This window comes from Piliocolobus tephrosceles, chromosome 19 (genome assembly GCF_002776525.5).
Source record: "Piliocolobus tephrosceles isolate RC106 chromosome 19, ASM277652v3, whole genome shotgun sequence".
Taxonomy (NCBI): Eukaryota; Metazoa; Chordata; class Mammalia; order Primates; family Cercopithecidae; genus Piliocolobus; species Piliocolobus tephrosceles.
The window spans coordinates 17,022,661-17,041,878 of NC_045452.1; the positions used below are offsets into that span (position 1 = coordinate 17,022,661).

At 42.2% G+C, this 19,218-nt stretch overlaps 1 protein-coding gene across 5 annotated transcripts in view; it reads left to right on the forward strand.

Annotated features, from left to right (window-relative positions):
- The window catches only part of HMGXB4 (HMG-box containing 4), a 38,964-nt gene that overhangs the window by 6,949 nt on the left and 12,797 nt on the right, over positions 1-19,218 (forward strand). For all 5 annotated transcript variants that reach the window (XM_023222126.3, XM_023222122.3, XM_023222125.2 and 2 more), the window contains one exon: positions 316-1,271. In XM_023222126.3, coding sequence (XP_023077894.1) covers positions 384-1,271 — 888 coding nt within the window. In that variant the 5' untranslated portion in view covers positions 316-383. The remainder of the gene's footprint in view (positions 1-315; positions 1,272-19,218) is intronic.

Sequence of the window (19,218 nt, forward strand, 5' to 3'; positions counted from 1 at the left end):
TGAATTGTTAACTTCCCATAATCCCACAGCTATAGTCAGTTCTTCTGGGTATGTGCTCTTTGGTTGCTTCTGAAGACTCAGTGAAGAGAAACAACTTTAGTGGCAAGAACTGTGTCCAGGGTCAGAGGCAGAATCTACCAAGCCAAGAAGCACAAGGGCATCATTTCTTAATGTTAGGAATCAGTTGAAGGGTCTCCCTTTAGATCATTCCTGTTAGCCTCTTTGTCATGTTAGCTAGGTGCTTTTGATGAGAGAGGAAGCTTGTTAGAAGTTGCTTCCCATCATATTGACAGTACTCCTCCTGATTATTTCTAGACATTTCGTCTTTGGAATCGTCACAGAAGAAAAAGAAAAAGTCCAGCCCACAGTCTACCGATACAGCTATGGACCTGTTGAAAGCCATCACTTCCCCACTGGCAGCAAGCTCTAAGCCCTCCAAAAAGACTGGGGAGAAATCCTCTGGCTCTTCAAGCCATTCGGAGAGTAAAAAGGAGCACCACAGGAAGAAAGTCAGTGGAAGCAGCGGCGAACTACCCCTGGAGGATGGTGCCTCCCACAAATCCAAAAAAATGAAGCCTCTGTATGTGAACACAGAGACGTTGACCCTTCGGGAGCCTGATGGTTTAAAAATGAAACTTATTCTCTCACCAAAGGAGAAGGGAAGCAGCTCTGTTGATGAGGAGTCTTTTCAGTATCCCTCTCAACAAGCAACTGTGAAAAAATCCTCAAAGAAATCAGCTCGGGATGAGCAGGGTGCTTTACTCCTAGGACATGAGTTACAGAGCTTTCTGAAAACAGCCCGGAAAAAGCACAAGTCATCCTCAGACCCACATTCATCTCCTGGCCCTGAAGGCTGTGGGTCTGATGCCTCCCAGTTCCCAGAGTCCCACAGTGGTAACCTTGATCTTTCAGGGCTTGAACCTATTCTGGTAGAATCAGACTCATCCTCTGGTGGGGAACTAGAGGCTGGGGAGTTAGTGATAGATGATTCTTACCGGGAAATCAAGAAGAAAAAGAAGTCAAAGAAGAGCAAAAAGAAGAAAGACAAGGAGAAGCATAAAGAGAAGCGACACTCCAAATCCAAGAGAAGTTCAGGACTTTCTGCTCTGCCAGTGGGAGAGGTCACAGTGACATCTGGCCCTCCTCCCAGCATCCCATACGCTGGAGCAGCAGCACCTCCCCCGCCACTTCCTGGCCTCCACACAGATGGGCATAGTGAGAAAAAAAAGAAAAAAGAAGAGAAGGACAGAGAGAGAGAGAGAGGAGAAAAGGTAAAGCATATTTTAAGTGTGGTGGGGATAAGAGATGAAGCAGGTTCTTCCTGGATAGTCAATGGACTTTTAAGTTAAGCAGTTGAGGTAAACCACTGGGAATTAAGCACATTTGGGGGATATGTTGGAATGATATAAAGTATAAAATATTACCAGTGGCCCAGTCTGTCTGATACAAAAATAGGAGCAATCTTTTTTTTCTTTTATTTATCTATTTTTTTTTTTAGATGGAATCTCGCTCTGTTGCCCAGGCTGGAGTGCAGTGGTGCAATCTGGGCTCACTGCAACCTCCTCCTCCCAGGTTCATGCCTTACCCTCCCAAGTAGCTGAAATTACAGGCACCACCACCACACCCGACTAATTTTTTTTTTTTCGTATTTTTAGTAGAGACGAGGTTTCACCATGTTGGTCAGGCTAGTCTCAAACTCCTGACCTCAAGTGATCTGCCCACCTCTGCCTCCCAAAGTGCTAGGATTACAGGCATGAGCCACCATGCCCGGCCTAGGGTTTCTTAATAGAGTTATTCTCCCATTGTGCCAGGAATAGGTTTAGTTACACTATGGCTTATTCCAACTAGTTCTTAGAATTCATAGAAGGAGCTAAACCCAGTTTCTTTCACTTAGCATCACTGTCTGCTTAGGGCAGTTGGGAGATGTCAAAAGGTGTTCTTTGAGTTCATTTTGAAAAATAGACTATCAAAATTGGTAGAGCACTGAGCAATCAAGTTAACGGAATAGCTAATGACTTTCCACCAGCTGGTGTTGGCTACTTTCTGGTATTCTTTTCAGTGTCGAATGTATGTTCTTTTACTGAGTGCTTACTGTATGCCAAGCTCAATGTTGTAGATAGTACCAGGAAGTAAAAAAACAAGCAGGACATAGTTGTTGACTTTAGGGAGCTCACTGCTGATTAGAGAGAGAGGAATGATAAATCGGTCACCTTGGTTTGATTTCTTTCCTCACAATTCAGCAATTTCTAGCAGTGAACTTTAGGGTCTCATAACTATGTCATTAAAGGTTTCTTTTTTTATTTATAGTTCTGCAAAATGCAATGTGAAAATCTGGAAGAAAAGCTACTAAGAATGAGAAAATCAAATGTATTAAGAATCTGGGGCTGGGTGTGGTGGCTCACACCTATAATCCCAGCACTTTGGGAGGCTAAGGCAGGTGGATCACTTGAGCCCAAGAGTTTGGGACCAACCTGGGCAACATAGTGAAACCCAGTCTCTACAAAAAAACACAAAAATTAGCCTGGTGTGGGGGTGCACATGTACAGTCCCAGCTACTCAGGAGATTGAGGTGAGAGGATTGTTTAAGCCCGAGAGGTGGAGGCTACAGTGAGCTATAATCTTGCCACTGCAACTCCAGCCTGGACAGCTGAGTGAGACTCCCTGTCTCAAAAAAAAAGAATCTGGGAATGGGAATTCTCTGCTGTAAAGGATGCCTTTTAAGAAAGTCTGTTTATATCTATCTGTTTATGTCTCTCTATAGGTCTATATCTGTTTATATCTATTGGTATGTGTGTATATATATATATATACATACATATATACACACACACACACATACCTGTTTATATCTGTCTCAAAAAAAACAGGACTCTACCTCTGAGCCAGGAATCAGTGTGAACATAAAGACCTGGATATTCCAATACTAAGTCAGGTTTCATTCAGTTGTTTATTTGAAAATTGCTTTATGAAATAAACACTATGTGTTCTTTATAAGATTCTGTTTATCCTAAGAATTTCCAGTCTAGTCACGTGATAATGCCATGAACTCATCATCCAATGCTGAATGTCAAGAGCACAGGGTAGTCAGGGAAAGCTTGAAGAAGGAAAAGGTTTCAGTGGAAGTAGACACATGGAGGCAGAGAGATGTTCAGGAAGCAGCAGAGTAAAATAACTCTACCTGTGCAATTCCAGCTGCCTGGTAAATATTTCTACTCGAATGCCTTGGGTACCTCAAACCCTTATGTCACTAATGGACATAACCTACCTACATCTTCCGTATTGCCAGCATCCCGCCAGTCAACCCAAACTCAAAACTGAATGCTTATCGCTTTTCTCAACATTTTATTATGAAATTTTTCAAACAAAAAGGATTGAAAGAATTGTATAATGAAAACTGCATATTCTCCACCAGGAGTTTACAGTTAATATTTTCTTTTTGCTTTATCATATATCTGCCCATCTTTTCATCCACCAGTCCATGTTATCTTTCTCAACGTATTTCAGAGTAAATTGCAGGTAACATACACTTCACCCCTAAACACTTCAGCCTACATATCATTAACTTGAGTTTAATATTTGTTTTCAGGAATTTGTAAATATGAAATTTACATATAGGGAGGCTGAGGCAGGAGAATAGCTTGGGGAGGCTGAGGCAGGAGAATAGCTTGAACCCGGCAGGCAGGTGCTGCAGTGAGCCAAGAGCATGCCACTGCAACTCCAGCCTGGGCGACAGCGCGAGACTCGGTCTCAAAAACATAAGGATAAAATTTACATATGGTGAAATGCATAGATGTTGAGTATATGATGAGTTTTGATAGATGCACTCACCTGTGTGGTGAAGCCTCTGTCAAGATACAGACATAACCATCATCCCAGAGAACTCTCTCATACCCCTCTCCAATCCATCCCCAATCCCCGAGCCAACAACTGTTCGGATTTTTTTCCAGTCTCATGGTTCACTTTTACATTTCCCCCTTCCCTGCTCCCTTCCAACTATTTCTGCACAAATATTAAGCTTGATGGTCTTCCTTCTTAATATCTTTCAAGACTTTAGCTCCTCCATTACCACTGCCACTGTCTTAGGCCTCATTCCTTTCTAAACTTACTGTAATAAGTGGCCTTGTTTTGTTTTTTTTATTCTTCTACCGTGCAGTTAATCTCACACATTGATACCAGAGTAATCTTAATCTTAAGTAGCACCTTGATGATGGCACTCCTGTGTTCTGCATCTTCAGTGGATTCTTACTGCTTTTATGGTAGACTGTAAGCTCCAAGAGGACCAGGACCACGTCTGTCTTGCTATCCCTAGTGTTTAACCTGCCATCTGGCCTATTGTAGACAGTCGGTAAATACTTGTCAAAGGAGTAAATATCAGGTAAGTTCAAACCTTGGCCAAGCATTCATTAAGTGTCTGGATTTAGCCTAATCCTCCCTTTTCAGCTTTACCTCTTATTAGTCTATTGTACATACACTGTGTGGAAATCATACTTGTTTCCCACACATTCTTATCTCTATTCCTTTGCTCATTTTTTACAGTGACCTTCCTCTTCTTACATATTGAAGCTCTGCCCTCTTTGCAAGACCTAATCAAATGCCACCTCTTCTAAGACATCCTGAACACCCCCCGTTAGAGTTAACATCTAAACTCCCATATTACCTTGCTGTCTTATTGCACTTATTTTCTTCCTTGTATTGATTGGCATTATCTTTGTACATATTCTATTTCCCTTACTAAAGACTATAAGGGAAGACTGGTTCTTAGAATTCATAGAAGGAGCTGGTGCAGTGGCTCACACCTGTAATCCCAGCAGTTTGGGAAGCGGAGGCAGGTAGATCATTTGAGGTCAGGAGTTCGAGACCAGCCTGGCCAACATGGTGAAACCCCATTTCTACTAAAAATACAAAAATTAGCTGGGTGTGGTGGCATGCGCCGGTAATTTCAGCTGCTCTGGAGGCAGAGGCAGGAGAATTGCTTGAACTTGGGAGGCGGAGGCTGCAGTGAGCCAAGATTGTGCCACTGTACTCCAGCCTGGGTGACGGAGTGAGACTCCGTCTCAAACAAAATAGAATTCATAGAAGGGGCTACACCCAATTTCTTTAATTTCGCAGCGCTGTCTGCTTGGGGCAGAACATAAGCTCCTTTACCACCTTATAGTATCTTCAACTCCTCAATGTCCTTAGTAAGCACTTTGTAAGTATATGTCAAATGAGTGAATGTGTGGATGAAAACATAGTACTGAAAAGGTAGGTCGGGAGCAAATTGTAGAGAATCTTAAATGCCAAAATAAAGGACTTGGCAGCGGGCAGTGTGGGGTTTATAAGCAAGGTTTAGTTATGTTCTAAATGATAAGAATAAAATGATAAGAGTTGTACAAGGTGGATTAGACTAGGGAGACACTAATAACCAAGAGAGTTATTATAGTCCAGAAGGTTAGTAATAAAAACCTAAGAGACAGGAGGATCGCTTGAGTCCGAGAGTTCAAGACTGGCCTGGGCAATCTAGCAAGATCCAGGTGTGGTGACGTATGACTGGAGTCCCAGCTACTCCTGAGGTGGAAGTGGGAGGATCACTTGAACCCAGAAGTTCCAAGCTTCTGTGAGTTTTGATTGCGCCACTGCACTCTAACCTGGTTGACAGAACAAGACCCTGTCTCTTTAAAAAAGAATTTTAAAAAAAAGCTTGAGAGAAATAAAATTGAGGTCGATTCAGGAGAGGCTCTGAAGGAAAAATTGACAAGATCTACCTAGAGCAGGGGTCCCCAATCCCCAGACCACAGGCCAGTAGCCGTACATAACCTGTTAGGAACCAGGCCACGTAGCAGGAGGTGAGCGGCGGACAAGCCATAGAGGCTTCATCTGTATTTACAGCCACTCCCATCGTTCATGTTACTGCCTGAACTCCACCTCCTGTCAGATCAGCAGGAGCATTCGATTCTCATAGGAGCACAAACCCTGTCATGCTCTACCCTGTCACAAACCCCAAAAGGCTCCTTATGAGAATCAAATGCCTGATGATCTGTCACTGTCTCCCATCACCCCCAGATGGGACCATCTATTTGGAGGAAAACAAGCTCAGGGCTCCCACTGATTCTACATGATGGTAAGTTGTATAATTATTTCATTATATGTTACAATGTAATAATAATAGAAATAAAGTGCATAATGTAATGCACTTGAATCATCCTAAACTCCACCCCTGCCCCTGCCCCAGGTCCATGGAAAAATTGTTTTCCATGAAACCGGTCCCTGGTGCCAAAAAGGCTGGGGACTGCTGACCTAGTGGGCTTGATCTGGGAAGCCAGAAATATAAATAAGTCTAAGAAATATCTCTTCAGCTTTGAACCTAGATACATTGGAAAAATAATAAGCTCTTCAAAGTTAAGGACTTACTTATCTATAATTTGCCCATGTGGCTAGCAGTTGCTAGTGAAAAATGAATTTTAATTTATAGCAAAAACCTTATTAAGAGTTAATATTTGATTGTGGCTGTCCAAAAAATCTGAAGTAGTCATAATCTGAATTTAATCATTTATTTGTCCAACAAATATTTATAGTGTATATACTGCGGTTTTTAAACCTGATTTGTGCATAAAAATTCCTGTAAAATTTTTTAAAAATATATTTTCCTGGGTTGTGTTTCAGTGTAGAAAAGAACTATATAAAAGTCAGGGACAAGCAGGCACAATGGCATGCACCTGTAATCCCAGCTACTTGGAAGGCTGAGGTGGGAGGATCACCGGAGTCCACGAGTTTGAGACCAACCTAGGTGATACAGCAAGACTCTAGCTCTTAATTTTTTTTTTTTTTTAATTAACCAGGCATGGTGGCAAACACCTGAGTTTCAGCTACTTAGGAGAGGGAGGCAGGAGGATTACTTGAACCCAGGAGTTCACAGCTAGCTGGGCAACATGACAAGACTCTGTCTCAAAAAAATAAATAAAAAGTCAGGGACGAAGTTCACCCAGAGATAGAAAAGAATGATTTAGGAGCAGTGTTTCTTCAACCTACAGTGAGCAGAGACTGGAGAAACAACTGGTAGAAATGCCACAGGCCTCTGCGGGCCCCTTCTCCCTTCGATTCTAGGACCAGGACTGTAATAAAAATAGAGAAGGTGAGAAGAATAGCTGGTTTTGGGAGAGGATAAGTTAGATTTAGATCAGGAGATTCAGCATAGCTAAGTGGTTGAGAGCATAGGCGTGGAGCCCACCTGAGTCCAATTCCTGGCTCTATTTGACCACTTAGAAACAGTGTGATGTTGGATAAGTTACAGAACAATTCTAAGTTGAGGATAATAACAGACTTACCTCCTAGGGTTGTGAGGATTAAATGAGGCAAGACATGCAAAAATGTTTAGGACCTTGGTGTACCAAGGTGCTCTGGGATGCGACATCAAATTCACCAGGATAATGCTTGATATTTTAAATACATTTTGAGACAAACAGCAATACTTGACATCTCTCAGATACCTTATGAACTACTAGTTCAAAGTAATTCCTAGTTTCAATGATGTATGTTACATTCTTTTCAGTAGTGCCGTATCTTTTCAAAGCCAAATGTGTGCGCTCTAGAGGTAAAAAGCAACTACCACATTGAAAACCCACATAAGCACTGTGAACCAAGAACATTGGAGAACTTTGTCTTTGCACAATGCTCAGCACATTAGTGAGCATTCAGTAAATACTCTGATTATCTCAGTGGCAATGGAAGTTCAAGACCTAGAATTTGGCTGGAACTTGGGTGAGAAATTGGGTTGTTCATGTGTGATAAATGAAATAGGTAAATGGATAAGAGGAAATTGAGCTCAGAGCAGAATTTTATAGAACAGCTATGTTGGAGGAGAAACATAGAAGGCAGGAGAAAGACAGTTTCAAGAGTAGACTGATCTCATGCTAGAGAGGCCAAGGAGTTCAAGTGCAGTAGGTAGGAATGGAACTGGATCAGGAGTTGAGGAAGGAGTGAGCAGTGTGGAAGTGAACGTAGCAGCGGTGGGCTCTTACTCGAGAATTTTGACCGACACAAAGAAGGGAAATTGCACTATTTCCTGGGTGAAAAGTAGCCTTTCAGTTGTTTCGGAGGTGGTTTTTGTTGTTTGGTTGGTTGGTTGGTTTTATTGGTTTTGAGTCCTGCTTTCTAAGGAAGAGTACAGAAATCATGTGGTAATATCTTGATGATTTCCCACTAAAAATCATCTCGTTGGATTGGAAGCTTTTTGTTGGAACAGCAAGCCTGTAATCCCAGCACTTTGGGAGGCTGAGATGGGCAGATCACGAGGTCAGGAGATCAAGACCATCCTGGCTAACACTGTGAAACCCCGTCTCTACTGAAAAACACAAAAAAACTAGCCGGGCGAGGTGGCAGGCGCCTGTAGTCCCAGCTACTCGGGAGGCTGAGGCAGGAGAATGGCGTGAACGCGGGAGGCCGAGATCCGGCCACTGCACTCCAGCCTGGGCGACAGAGTGAGACTCTGTCTCAAAAAAAAAAAAGAGGAGCAGGATACAGTTACGTTTTAAATATACCTTACTTTTGGTTTTACCCCAAATAAAAGCCCATTTTTTGTCACTTAATAGCCAAGTGTGGTGGCTGACACCTATACTCCAGCACTTTGGGAGGCCAAGGTGGGTGGATCATGACATCAGGAGTTCATGACTAGCCTGACCAACATGGTGAAACCCCGTCTCTACCAAAAATACAAAAATTAGCGAAGCGTGGTGGCACGCGCCTGTAATCCCAGCTACTCAGGAGTCTGAGGCAGGAGAATTGCTTGAACCCAGGAGGCAGAGGTTGCAGTGAGCTGAGATCATGCCACTGCTCTCCAGCCTGGGAGACAGAGCGAGACTCTGTCTCAAAATTAATTAATTAATTAATTAATTAAAATCCCGTAATGTCACCATTTCAGAGACACACCTTTAGTTATCTGTATGTTTCCAAAATATGCACATTTTCTCTAAACCTAAGACTGGGCCAGGTAGCCTCATGTCTGATATACCCAGACATTGTTGATCTCCTAATAAACAAAAGTTTGAAACATAACTAGACTTGTGATGCTATTACATTAGTTCTCTCTCTGGCAAACCTGAGGCTAAGTAACAGCAACAATAAATGGTAGAAAGTAGTCACTACCATTTACTGAGTGGCCACTAGGTGCCAGGCTCTCCTAGGCATTTTCTGAATGTTACCACTCTTGATTAATAAGTAGTATCATTTGCCCCACTGACGGGGGAAGAAGCTGTAATCTCTCCACTATGCCACATGCCTTTCCACAACTTTAAGACATGGTCACTTGGTGCCATGATACATCGTTGACTCAAATTCAGCAGACTTGGATTCTTCCTCTGGTCTGCTACTTACTAGGTCTGTTCTCCTGAGATTGCTTTCTCACTTCCGCTCATTTGTAAATTGGGGTTAGATTAAATTAGGTGGTACATGTAACATGCTTAGCACAGGGCATGGCTTAGTAAATGTCAGCTGTTACAGTTACTTTCGCTTACATCTTAGGTTCTTCAAAAGCACAAAATATATTTGAAAACATTTCAGCCACTCATTTCACATATTAGACTAAGCAAGGAGACTATGTATTATGCATATAATACCCTACCTTAATATAACCTCCCACCTTTAGGAACCAAACTCTGTGGTTACGTCACATATTTGGAAAATAGTTAAGAACCAGAAAGAAAACAGGGCCTCTAAGGGGCAAAAGCAGATGTTATAAAACCTACAGCTCATTGGAGAGCTTCATCATCACTGGAGAAGGACCAGTGAGGTGAGTCCTGTGACCTCTGTGCCTCTGTTCCTTTATGCTTAAAATGGGGAGCTAGCACCCAGCCTACTTCACTTACAAGGATGTTGTGGAAATCAGATGAGGTCCTACACGTGAATACACACTTGGCCTCTTCACGCACAGTTCTGAGACTTTGCTATTGAATAGTACGTATTTACTCTGCTCTTACATCCTGCCAGGTGGTAAGGACACAAAGATGAAGATACAGTGTCTGATCTCAAAGAGCTTTCAGGCTAGTAAAAGAGGTTGGGAAGGACTTGGTGTGTTAAACCTCAACAGAGGCATGGGCGGAGTACTGAGAGAGTGCAAGGAAAGCCCGGAATGGCTGGCTTCCTGGGAGAGCTGTCATAGGAACCAAATCTTAAGGCCAGGTAGGAATTATCAGGTGGAAAATAGGAGTAGGCACCTCAGTTACGGAATGGAAAATATTTGTGAAGGCCCTGAGACACCAGAGGGCACAGGATGTTCAGAGAAACCCAGGAAGTTGATATGACTGAAGCGAAGCCAGCAAAAGGTACGTAGAAGGCAGGAATAATTGTTGCCAGACTGGCCTTCTAGGAAGGGGCAGGAGAACTGAGTAGGAATTGGCAAAGCACAATCCTAACAGCTGTACATGTAGAGTTCCTCGTATGTTCTAGGCACTGCACTAGTTTTTTTATCTACTGTATATCACTGAATTTTCACAAGAACCCAATGAGGTGTAGGTATTGTCATCTCAGTTTCACAGAAATAAGCTTAAATAAATGAAATAGCATGCCCCAGGACATACCTGTTAGTGGCAGAGCAGGAATTAGAACCCAGGTTTTTCTGACTACAAGAGCCATGCTCATTTTAATATACAGAAAGTGGTTAAATTATATTCATTGATGTGGTATGAGAGATAGTGGAAGTATAGAGTACATGTGGAAAGATTTTCATTCAATGTAGTTAAAATAAAAACTTTGGCATGGAAACCTTACTTACCTGCTAGTTTTCCTTTTAGCCAGATCAGATTTGGGTATGTCAGTCAAGTTAGTTCAGAAGAGCATCAGGTGGTAAAATGGTTACAAGTCCAGGCTCCGAAGCCAGGCTGTCTGTGTTTAGTTGCCCTACCACTCCATGGAGTTGTGAGTCTGAATCTCACTTTCTTCATTTTTACACTGGCAGGAATGATGGAACTTACTTCATAGGGTTGTTATGTTTTTAAGGGAATTTCTATGGGTAAATGTCTTGTAACAGTGGCTCCTACGTAGTATTAACATCACTAAATTTCTTTCTTTCTTTCCTTTTTTTTCTTTCTTTTCTTTCTTTTTTTTTTTGAGATGCAGTTTTGTTCTTGTCGCCCAGGCTGTAGTGCAGTGGTGCGATCTCAGCTCACTACAACCTCCGCCTCCTGGGTTTAAGTGATTCTCCTGCCTCACCCTCCCAGGTAGCTGGAATTACAGGTGCTGGCCACCACACCCAGCTGATTTTTGTCTTTTTAGTGGAAACGGTTTCAACACGTTGGCCAGGCTGGTCTTGAACTCCTAACCTCAGGTGATCTGCCCTCCTCGGCCTCCCAAAGTGCCGGGATTACAGGCACGAGCTACCGCACCCAGCCACCAAATTTCACCTTTAAGGATCATAAGCAGGGCCAGGCGCGGTGGCTCAAGCCTGTAATTCCAGCACTTTGGGAGGCCGAGGCGGATGGATCATGAGGTCAGGAGATCGAAACCATCCTGGCTAACACGGTGAAACCCCGTCTCTACCAAAAAATACAAAAAAACTAGCTGGGCAAGGTGGCGGGCGCCTGTAGTCCCAGCTACTCGGGAGGCTGAGGCAGGAGAATGGCGTGAACCCGGGAGGCGGAGCTTGCAGTGAGCTGAGATCTAGCCACTGCACTCCAGCCTGGGCAACAGAGTGAGACTCCATCTCAAAAAAAAAAAAAAAAGAATCATAAGCAGTATTGTGCTTTAACTCCCAATATTGTATTCTTTAAAATAGGATCTAGAATTATGAGGAGAGATTTTTCATCAGGTTCTTGGAGTTCTGTGACCCAAAAGAGTTAAGCAGGACACTTTATAAAGAGTATTAAGAAGTTGCATTTTGGGCCAGGAGCAGTGGCACACACCTGTAATCCCAGAGTTTTGGGAGGCCAAGGCAGGAAGATCACTTAAACCCATTCAAGGCTGCAGTGAGCCATAATGAGCCACTGCACTCCATCCTGGGTGAGGTAGGGAGACCCTGTTGCTTAAAAAGAAGTTGCTTTTTGAATATTCTTGATACTGTAACATACCTCATCAAATATTTAAAAGGAGATCCTGGCAGTAAAACGGTAACCTCATGAGTCACATGTCGTTATGTGGACTTGTTGCAAGTAATTTGCTACTAATAATAAAGTATCCAAGATTTTAAAATACTAACATTTTATTCATTAAAGAAGCTTTTGTGTATCCCAGCTGTAATCTACTTGCCATCCTGTATGTTTTCTTTCATGAGAAAATTTAGAGTGGAATTACTGATCTTGCATTTGGAATCTCATGGAAATGTTTTGTATTTATAGAGATCATCCTTTATTTGTATATTTTTAATTCATAAAAATGTACCATGGAAAATTTTTAACCCTTAAGTTTGAAATCTGAACTTTAGGTCCACAAACTAGAGTTGCATCTTACACAGTGGTTAGGTTTTAAGTCAGCTTGTAAAGCGAACAGTGTAAGTAGTCAGAGTTTCCCTTTAAAATCCTTTAGGAAGGCTCCACATTGAAGGCTGACAGAGTCTCAGTTCAACAGAACGTCATTCCAGTGCAGCTAGATTTTTCTCTCCACCACCAGATGAAGTCATTGGCCTTGTTCAGGAACCACGATTTTATTCCATTTTTTAAATTACCTTAGCTACAAACATCAGAATCACACTTGTGTAGTGAGTTGCCCATACTGAGAGAGACACAGAAACTATCTGGGGAGAATAGATTTATATCTCCTGTCCCACTCACTCCAGGTATAGGTTCTTAGAGTGGAATGAGTGGCAGGTGGAACACCCAGACTAATTAACCCACACCCCGCCAAATGGCCACGAGTACCCCTTACATGAACTCATGTGCGAGCGTGTGTACGTGTTTGGGTGTGCATGTGGTGCCTCTCCATTGTATCTTAGGCCCAATAAAGGAGGACTTGAAAGAGAGGATCCTTAAAACACTTAAGACATTAGGAGATAAAAAGCTGATACTAAATTAATAAATGAGATCCAGCACCCACAATATACTGCTTTATCATCTCTAAAGAGAACTGGCTTCACCAGAAGAATACTAAAATTTACTATTTTTAGTTTGGTTTGCTGTTTCAGTGAAAAATTTTAAAATAAAGGACTTGATGCTATTTGTCTGATAAAGGTCAAATGATTTCACCCTATCCTCCTTCACCACAATTTTTATTTTTTAAAAAGCTTGTGTTGGCTTTTTGGGTGCCACAACAGCTATTTTGGAAAATGCACAGGGAATAGAAAAGAATTCATATTAGTTTTCTCTTGTGGCATAACAAGTTATCACAAGCTTAGCAGTTTAAAACAATATCCATTTACTATCTCACAGTTGTGTAGATCAAAGTCCTCCTGGAGGACTCAACTGGGTTCTCTGCTCAGGGTCTCACAAGACTGAAATCAAGGTGTCCACTAGAGCTGGGTTCTCTTCCAAGGTTCAGGCTCATTCAAGTTGTTGGCCACTTTCAGTCCTTTATAGTTGTAGGACTCATGGCAATTTGTTTTCTAAAAATTTGAGACCAGTCAGAGACTGTCGTGCCTTCTTGTCTCATTTTGTTTCTGTGTTTCTTAATGTTGGTTTGATGGGGGGGGGGGGTTGTTTTGTTTTTGTTTTTGTTTTGAGACACTTTTACGTATGTTGCCCAGACTGGAGTGCAGTGGCACCATCTCAGCTCACTGCAACCTCTGCCTCCCAGGTTCAAGTGATTCTCGTGCCTCAGCCTCCCGAGTAGCTGGGACTACAGGCACGTGCTACCATGCCTGGCTAATTTTTCTGTTTTTAGAAGAGATGGGGTTTCACCATGTTGGCCAGGCTGGTCTTGAACTGCTGACCTCAGGTGATCCACCCGCCTTGGCCTCCCAAAGTGCTGGGATTACAGGTGTGAGCCACCGCGCCCAGCCAGTGTGGTTTCTATTCATGTGAAATTTGTTCAGGAAACTCTTTTAAGATTTTATTTTTTTGCAGCAGCAGCAGCTTTAGGTTAACAACAAAATTGAGAAGAAAATACAGAGGTAACCCATATATCCCCCATCCCACACGTGCACAGCCTTCCACACTATCAGCATCCCCCACCAGACTAGTACATTTGTTACAACTGATGAACCTACACTGACACATTATTATCACCCAGAGTCCATAGTTTACACTGGGGCTCCCTCCTGGTGTTGTCCATTCTATGGGTTTGGACAAATGTATCATGACATGTATCTGCCATTACAGTCTCAGGCAGAGTATTTTCACTGCTCTAAAAATCCTGTGGTCCACCTATTCATTACCTCCCTGGCAGCCACTGAGCTTTGTACTGTCTCCATAGTTTTGCCTTTTCCAGAATGCCACATAGTTGGAATCATACAGTATCTGGCCTTTTCAGATTGGCTTCTTGCACTTAGTAATATGTACTTAAATTCCCTCCATGTCTTTCCATGGCTCGACACCTTTCTTTTTTTCCTTTTAGCACTGAATAATATTCCATTGTCTAGATATAGTACTACAGTTTATTCATTCACTGATTGTAGGATGTCTTGGTTGCTGTCAAGTTTTGACAATTATGAATGAAGCTGCTATAAACTTCCAAGTGCAGGTTTTTGTGTGAACATCAGTTTTCACCTCCCTTTGGGTGAATACCAAGGAGCACAGCTGATGGATTATATGTTAAGAACATTTAGTTTTCTGAGAACCACCAAACTGTTTTCCAAAGTGTCTGTACCATGGGATCTCAGCCCCATTCGGACAAGGATCTGGGTCTATCTCATTTGCCATTGAGTCCCCAATACCTTCAATATTTCTTGCCTCAACGAATGAGTGACTGAATATTCTTAGGAATGAGTCTACCCAAGAAATGTCATTAAGCCCCTTCCAAACCACCACCTGGGGTCTGGGGCTTTTAAATTTTATGTATTTTTTTTAAGGTTATTATTTTTTTTAAGATGGGGTCTCACTCTGTCACCCAGGCTGGAGTGCAGAGGTGCAATCCTAGCTCACTCCAGCCTTGAACTCCTGAGCTCAATCGATTATCCCACCTCGGCCTCCTGAGTAGGTGGGGCTACAGGCACACACCACCACACCCAGCTAATTTTTAAATTTTTTGTAGAGTTGGAGTCTCACTGTGGCAACATAGCAAGACTGCATCTCTACAAAAACAAAAACAAAAAAGGCATGGTGGCATGCACTCGTAGTCTTAGCTATTCAGGAGGCTGAAGCCGGGGAATCAGTTGAATCCAGGAATTCAAGACTAGTGGGCTATGATCACACCACTGCACTCCAGCCTACATGACAGAGTGAGATCTTGTCTTAAAAAAAGAGAGATTTTTGAATAATAGTTCTTTATCAGCTATGCCCCTTGTAAATATTTTCTCACAGTCTGTGGATTGTCTTTTCATTTTCTTAAGCGTCTTTTGCAGAGCAGAAGTTTTTAATTTTTTTTTTTTTTTTTTTTTTTTGAGACAGTCTCGCTCTGCTACCCAGGCAGGAGTGCAGTGGCACGATCTCCGCTCACTGCAAGCTCTGCCTCCCGGGTTCCCGCCATTCTCCTGCCTCAGCCTCCCGAGTTGCTGCAACCACAGGCGCCGCCACCTCGCCCGGCTCATTTTTTGTATTTTTAGTAGAGTCAGGGTTTCACTGTGTTCGCCAGGATGGTCTCGATCTCCTGACCTCGTGATCCGCCCGCCTAGGCCTCCCAAAGTGCTGGGATTACAGGCGTGAGCCACCGTGCCCGGCAGAAGTTTTTAATTTTAATGAACCCCAGTTTATCAGTACCTTCTTTCATGGATTATGTCTTTGGTTTCTGTTTCTGGAAGGTAATTGCCAAGCTCAAGATCATCTCCTGTGTTACCATCTGGGAGTTTTATAGTTTTGTACTGTACATTTAGGTCTGAGACTTATTTTGAGTTAATTTGTGAAGGGGGTAAGGTCTGAGTCTAGATTCCTTTTTTTTTTTTTTTTTTTTTTGGCATGTGGATATCCAATTGTCCCAGCTTCTTTTGTTGAAAATACTATCTTTTCTTCATTGTATTGTCCTTGCTCCTTTGTCAAAGACTCGTTGACTTTATTTAGGTAGCTTTGTTTCTAGGCCCTCTATTCTGTTCCATTGATGTATTTGTGTATTCTTTCGCCAGTGCCACACTGTCTTGGTTATTGTAGCTTCATAGTAACATTGAAGTAGGGTAGTGTCAGTCCTCCGACTCTGTTCTTCAATACTGTGTTGTCCATTCTGGGTCTGTGGCCTCTTCATATAAACTTTAGAATCAGTTGATGTCTTCAAAATAGCTCGCTGGGCTTCTTGTCTCTTTTATGTGCTCACCTGCTACGGTCAGGCCCAGTCAGGATAATCTCCCTTTTGACTAACTCAGAGTCAACTCACTAGAGACCTTAAGTGCATCTGCACAATCCCCTTGCCATATCACATGACATGACCATGTCTTGCCCACCCTTACGGGAATGCAAACCCAGGAGAAGGGGTCTTGGGGGCCATCTTATAATTCTGCTTACCACAGAAATAACATTGAGTGCCTATTGAAGTGCCACACACCAATGGAGTAATTCCCACCTTTGAGTTAAATGGTGTTATCCAAGTTTTACTTGTAGGGAAACGAAATGTCAGGAAAATGAAGCAATTTACGTAACTAGTAAATAGCATGGTCAGGATTCTAACGCAGATTTGCTGATCTTCAAAGCCATTTTTGCCACACTATCTCTAATAAATCCTGTCACATCTTCCTCCTTCCCAGTTTATCTGCTTTTCTCCCAACCCACTGTCTTGATTGTGGGTCATGATCATTCATCCCTTCCCTGCACTCCTGCAGCAGCCTCCTGATTAGTCTTCCTGCCTTTGCTCTTGTTCTTCTCCAGTTTGTTCTCCGTAGTCCTTAAGTGTAACCCTGACTATATAACTTCCTGCTTAAAATACTTGAATGGCTTCTTCCAGACAGAATTCATACACTTTAATATGGGTTACATGGCCTCAGTTGATGGGCTCTGCCTGCTTCTCTAACATTGTCTCTTACCTCTCTCTTCTTTGATAAATGTGCCCCCGTGTTGTTTCCTCTGCCTAGAACACTCTTAACCACCCTTCATCTGCCTACTTCTACCCATCTCTCTGGTTTAGATTAAATGTCACTTCCTCCAGAAGGCTTTCTTTGACTCCCTAACTTGGGAACGCACTCCTACTACATGTTCCCATAGCACCAAATGCTTTCCCTATAATAGCACTGTGTTTTATTACAATGACATATTTAACTGCCTCATTTGTTAGATTCTACATCTGATGCTTATCTGTATTCCCAGTGTCTGGCACATATGGATACTCAGTAAATATTATTAATACATGAATAGTAGAATACTTTAATGGGTTACTTTTTTTCTACTACCTTTGAAATCTTAGTCTCTGCTTTTCCTTCATTGCCATTGAAATACTTTTAATATCAGTTATTAGAAAAGCTGTCCACTTCCCACGTGTTTTATTCAGGATCAAATAATTAATATATGGTGAAGTTGAGACAAGATTGTGGGTCTTTAAACTGTAAATTTCATGTGTTTTCCACTATTTTATGCAGCTTAACTTCCTTATAATTAGATCTAGTCTTCAAAAGCTTATCCTCCTAACTACTGGCTTTACCACCAACCAGCACAGGTACTCAATAAACGCTAATCTATTTTCTACATAATTGAATAAAGTCCTTTATAAGAGTTATGAAGGAAACCTTTTTCTTCAGTATGTGAATTTGAATCTGTAGTATATTAGCCAAGAATTGTGATTAGTGTGACAGCTATGGATAGCCTTATAGAATGGGAACATTAACCTTTTACAATATTATATTGTGTTTGAGAAAACGTTGTTAAATGCCTTCCTTGTAAGTTTTATAATATGGCCAAACAAGCTATGAAATCTCTCAAGCATATATGTATTTTCTAATGTTCTCAGTATTTAGTAGTGAGATTGATTGTACAGTTGGGAAAGATTTGGCAGCGTATAGACTTCCACAAATTATTCTTTCATCATGTATTCTAGTAAATGTCAGGCATATAGATAAGCCATGATTAAAAGATTAGTATGAAATTTAACAAACATACCACAAATTTTATCTCAAATAAGTGCAATCTCTTTCAAAGCAGTTACCTTGGAAAGTGTTCTAGGAATATTTCCATTCATCAAATGATTTCAGAATTGCTTTTGGAATTAAAGTCAGAGTCATCACATGAGCTTTTTACTGCCATCAGCCTCAGTCAGTCTTTGAAATCCTTTGAGGGTCGTTATTTTGTGGGAACAACATGAAGAACTAAGGCAGCTAGGCAGAGTGCATGATCGAGCTTTGTTTAAAGCAAGATACAACTCTGAAGTTATGAGACAGGACTGTGTGACTGGTTTAGTTTTCATCCCAAAATCTCACTCTTAAGGCAAACAAAAGCTGCCAAGGGCGTTTAAAGCACCAAACACTCATGTCATTTTTTTTTTTTTCCAAGCGGAGTCTCACTCTGTCGCCCAGGCTGGAGTGCAGTGGCACAATCTTGACTCACTGCAAGCTCCACCTGCTGGGTTCACACCATTCTCCTGCCTCAGCCTCCCGAGTAGCTGGGACTACAGGCACCTGCCAGCACGCCGGCTAATTTTTTGTATTTTTAGTAGAGACGAGGTTTCACCATGTTAACCAGGATGGTCTTGATCTCCTGACCTCGTGATCCGCCCACCTCGGCCTCCCAAAATGTTGGGATTACAGGCATGAACCGCCGTGCCTGGCCACAGTCATGTCATTTTAATAACTGTAGGGCCAGGAAGGACTAGGAATAGATGAAAGACTGAGAATCACATTTTGATGCTTCCAGATGAGTTTTTGCGGGAAGCCATGCTGAAAATATTTGTTAGATTAAGATTATTAAGTGATAACCCTTTCTTTACTTCAAATAGTTAACTTTTTCTGTAAGGGAACAACATATGTTCTTTCTTGGGCCCATAATGCATGGCCCTGAAAGTCAGGGCTACCTGAGTTGTGGTTATAACTGCCAGGGTCGGCCGGGCGCGATGGCTCAAGCCTGTAATCCCAGCACTTTGGGAGGCCGAGATGGGCGGATCACGAGGTCAGGAGATCGAGACCATTCTGGCTAATATGGTGAAACCCCGTCTCTACTAAAAAATACAAAAAGAAAAAAAAAAAAAATGAAAAAAAACTAGCCGGGCAAGGTGGCGGGCACCTGTAGTCCCAGCTACTTGGGAGGCTGAGGCAGGAGA